The sequence below is a fragment of the Nelumbo lutea genome, chromosome 6, assembly GCF_056320005.1.
Source record: "Nelumbo lutea isolate HS-2025 chromosome 6, American lotus-T2T, whole genome shotgun sequence".
NCBI lineage: Eukaryota > Viridiplantae > Streptophyta > Magnoliopsida > Proteales > Nelumbonaceae > Nelumbo > Nelumbo lutea.
Window position 1 is genome coordinate 12693162 of NC_142689.1, and position 4338 is coordinate 12697499.

Genomic DNA, 4338 nt, shown 5'->3' on the forward strand with positions numbered 1-4338 from the left:
GCCAAATGAGTTATATCCCGTGACTGTCACCGGTGCGGTGCGTCATTTGAATCATTTCTCTTCTTTTGTTGCCCTCTATAATCAATCATCTGATCAATGAGACAGAAAGAAAAACCAAGGAAAGGGCCAGAGCCCAGAGGGAAACATTGCATGAGTACGGTGGGCTTATGACACGTGTCCGAAATAATTTTGATGATCGGAAATAAGAGAAGTCAGAAGACCCCACTTTGTAGCTCAGAACAAAGTGCTGCATTAACAACACAACAATGATACATAAATTCCATCCACACTTCAAACAAGTGAACAACCCTAAAAGGTTAAAACTAGCTAAGACAGAAACTTTTTTTCCTTGTATTTTTATTCTAGCTATAGCCCATAGCCCATAGGTAGGCTTTTTTCGGACAAACACACTGGTTTATTATAGCAACTCCCTATTGATTTTTATCTTAGATTGTAGCAGTAGGTCTTCATTTCTGGTCTGCTTCATTTAACGTCTTCTTGCAGCTGTTTCCCTTTGGGCATTGAAGAAAACAGCAGCCACAGGAAGCCCAAGATTGTTCTCCTCCGCAAACTTTCTGGTGCTGAAATGGTCCCTTGAAGAAGGTGGAGTGACTGTCTGTCTACCTTTCTGTTTGAAGAGAACAAAAACATACCTATGGATTCCTATGTAAGGCTTTGGAATCTCGTAGCCCACCAATTCTCTTCCTGTTTATTTTATCTAAATTATAAGTCATTTCATTTCATCTCTCTCTCTCTCTCAAACACAGACTCACAAACAGAATAAAAAGAAACTTACCAAAGGTAGCATCAGTTGTTCCTGGGATGTCCGTCACTATCCTGTAGTTAAGATTGTCAATGCATGGTGGAATTGTAATCTTTGGATAAGAACCTACTAATAAATATACTTTCTTTTTCTAGTAAAGCCCATTGATCTACAATGAACTATGTGTACGCAAACTTAAGGGTACTCCTTGTAATCCACACACCCATTAGGATCACCAGGAGCATACAGATCCTTAAGAGGATTGTCGCCCTCTTTCTGCTTGTATACTAGCATTAATACATATAGTTATGTTATGCGTGAATGTATGTATATAGTATATACATCTCTGTGTGGGTGTGTGGGTGATAAGAAGAATTAATGCATGCATCATGACTTGGATGCCAAGCATATGTAGCAGCAATACATGTATGATCCAGGACCATAATCATATGAACTGATCCTAAACCCTAATGGCAATGAGACAATAAGCTCAAACACTTTCTGTTGGCTGTTGCATGCAGTGCTGCAGTTGGTATTGGTAGTTCATACTATTTTGATCTTTGCGTTTTATATTTCTTAGTTCTGTGGTGGAAGGAGTGCTTTAGGGTATACCAGTGGAGGTGCTCTCTCAGATATGGGTCACTAGGGCCTGGAGCATCTGGGTCTGTCATAACCTGCAATATAGAAATTGTATTTGTTTAAGACAATTTGCAGAAAAGAATGTTAGAGCATTAGAGTATTAGATTGATCAATTTGTATACGACAGACAAAAATGAAGAAAAAGAAGAGGAAATGAAGTAGGGTACGGATGTGAAGTAGTACCACTGTAAAGAAAGATCTCATATCACCTCCATGAACTTCAACCCTAGGTTTAGTGGTTATTGAGGAAGGGTAGAACTCATGGCCATTGCAGACTTGCTTGTTGGAATTGTAAGTCACGGTCATCTTTACTGTTGGAGAGAAGGAATCAAGAACATCTCCAATCACTCTCCCAACAATGAGAGGCTCTAACATTCTTGCATTGTTTGCCATGAGAGAGAGAGAGAGAGAGAGAGAGAGAGAGAGAGAGAGAGAGAGAGAGAGAGATGAGAATTGGGAATTTGATAAGCAATATGTTTTCTTTATGGCCTGTTACTGGGCATGGAAGTTGAAGCCTTATTTATAGTGTTGAGAAAGCAACTCCAATTTACTTCAGACTTATAGAAGCTTGTCATACTTGAATAAAAAAAGTTATATAGAATCTGGGCTATCAAGAAAAAGCTCTGCCTTTAGATTTTCTCCAGAAGTGTGTCAATAATGCAACATCAACCTCAACCCCCCCTGGCAGGGCCTTCTGTTTAGGTCCAAAGGAGAGAGAGAGAGTAAATTTTGGGTAAATGATCAGTAGTGATGAACACGGTAGGAATCACACAGCTGCTGAGTCATCATTACTTACTCTCGAAATGCAGCAAATGGATGGATGGATTTTATATTTTTGATCCACCAATGCGAACAGAAGGGTGAAATGCTGCGTGTGGATCCCCATTAAGCCAAGTTGACAGTTTTTGCTCTTTCTTTAGTTAAAGACGCAACCAGAGAAAAATATTTCTAGATCCTTTGGAACACTAGTAATGTGGGGAAGACATTTTTCTTTTTCGTTTAAGGTAAAAGAGTACAACTTATTGTTATTGATGAACTTTCCTCAAGGACTTCAACGACATACAGCGAGGAATTTGGAAATTTATTTGATGAAAGATTCTCTAAGCAGAGGGTGGAGGCATAAAGGGCCAAGTGTTAGTGCTCTGATGTCATTTCAATTGTAAAGAGATTCAGGAGAGTTTCTGAAATGGTGAAAGAACAAGTGGGTTTCTGTTAATAGAAACTAAAGTGTTACCATTAACAGAAACAAAAGTGGTTCTCTATATCTTTCCCTCTATGGTTATTATAATTCTGAATGCATGAAGCCATGAATTCGACCACCCCTTTTCTCAACCATTAAGTTGTACAGTTTCTCTGTTCTATTAATTTTTAATTTCTGCTTTTAATAGAAAATGGAGGATAGACAGCTATAGCCTTCTATATATAACTCGAACAACGTTTGAACCCACAGCTCAATGGTTTCATCTCGCAAATCTCCTACATCATAAGTAAAGCAAAGAAAAGGAGTTCACATGATCAAATGATCTAACCATTCACTTTCTCTTATAAAATCTATGTATTTAATTAATTAATTCAAAATTTTAACTAGCATTTTGGATTAGAAAGGTATTCTAGATGGTTGTAGAGGCTAGCTTCAGCCATTTTTAGCCACATGGAAGCCACGATCGATGTGACCAATAAAACCCTTTCATCAGATCATTTAGCTCAAAGGTCATGAGGCGACTTGCCAATAAGGGTGTTAATGGACCGGTTTTGGATTGGACCCCGTCCAGTCCAAAATCAATTTGTACGGATTGGATGGATCAATAAGATATTGGATTGGATCAATCTGGTCCAAAATATTTATTAGATTGGATTGGACTTGGTCCATCCATAACAAATTTATATTGGATTGGATTGGATTGGATTAAGCAAATATCTGGTCCATTGATATAAGATAAGAATATATGTATCAATGGACTGGGTTTGGGTTGAAACCAATCTAAATCAAAATGAATTTGAAAAGATTGGACGGTCTAGACATTAAATTGGACCGCTGCAAATTGGTCCAAAACATTCATTGGATTGGATTCAACCTGGTCCATTTATAATGGACTCACATTGGACTGGATCGGATTGGACAAATCCGGTCCAATTGACACCCCTGCTTTGCAAGAAACTGACACAAACCTCTAGTTTCATATGAATTCCAATTATGTTTCTTCTCTATATATTCTTTGTTCATAGGACAGGTTTTATCCTGGTAACTTCTACCCGGAACCTGAATGGAATTGACCTTAACTGCCCTTGAATTGATCCTATCTAATCTATTATTGAGTAGGGTCTGATTTCCAAATTCTTGAAATTGGCCTTCACAGTAGCTGCTAGTTCTAAGGTCTAGGGGCTTATCCTACCTGAATTGATTTAGAGAACTAGCCTTAGTTTTCCTTGGTGGAACCAGTTTTGTAAAAGTTAATATTTACGAAATTTAAATTATAATGATAAGTTTTGAATCATATTATTATTATTATTATTATTATTATTATTATTTAAAATCAAATTTTTAAAGAATATGCTTCATTTTTTTTTTTTGGGGGGGGGGAGGGGGGTGTGGGGGTAAAGAACGAACAAATTCCACAATTAGACCTTGAGACCGTGCCAAAACCGACCCTATAACCAATCTTGATAGGGTAGGTTCGAATTCCAAAAACATGTTTTGCCTTAGAACTTAACCAAATTACCAACCCATTCTCACTCCTAGTTACATAGACACCAAAGCATTGTCCAATGTCCAATATATATACATAGAGGATGTATGTAGATGGTTGAGTTCACTTTTGTTCCTTCCATGTATAGGCCTTAATATAATATTGTTGGTTATGTCTTCATCAATAGGGTACATGGAATGATACTTGGGTCCTTGAAGGAGTGAAGGGTTTGTTCATGTGTCAAAATAA

The 4338-nt window shown here is 37.6% G+C and overlaps 1 protein-coding gene across 2 annotated transcripts; it reads right to left on the bottom strand.

Moving 5' to 3' along the window:
* Positions 1-226: 226 nt before the first annotated feature.
* LOC148847395 (CEN-like protein 2) lies at positions 227-1943 on the bottom strand. 2 transcript variants are annotated; one of them, XM_088950794.1, is made up of 5 exons: positions 1828-1943; positions 1586-1795; positions 1376-1437; positions 797-837; positions 227-705 (listed from the first exon to the last, which is right to left on the bottom strand). In XM_088950794.1, the coding sequence occupies exons 2-5, from the start codon at positions 1793-1795 to the stop codon at positions 488-490; spliced, it is 531 nt and encodes a 176-aa protein (XP_088806920.1). In that variant the 5' UTR covers positions 1828-1943; the 3' UTR covers positions 227-487. The 2 variants fall into 2 exon arrangements, with proteins under 2 accessions (XP_088806920.1, XP_088806921.1); XM_088950795.1 differs by having other exon boundaries at positions 1586-1887.
* Between the last annotated feature and the right edge of the window lie 2395 nt (positions 1944-4338).

Bases quoted from the DNA above. Each gene is read 5' to 3' on its own strand.
- LOC148847395 (XM_088950794.1), bottom strand. From the start codon at position 1,795: ATGGCAAACAATGCAAGAATGTTAGAGCCTCTCATTGTTGGGAGAGTG. The intron at 838-1,375 runs GTATACCCTAAA...TCTTAACTACAG, and splicing joins CTGAGAGAGCACCTCCACTG to GATAGTGACGGACATCCCAG. The intron at 706-796 runs GTAAGTTTCTTT...TAAAATAAACAG, and splicing joins AACAACTGATGCTACCTTTG to GAAGAGAATTGGTGGGCTAC.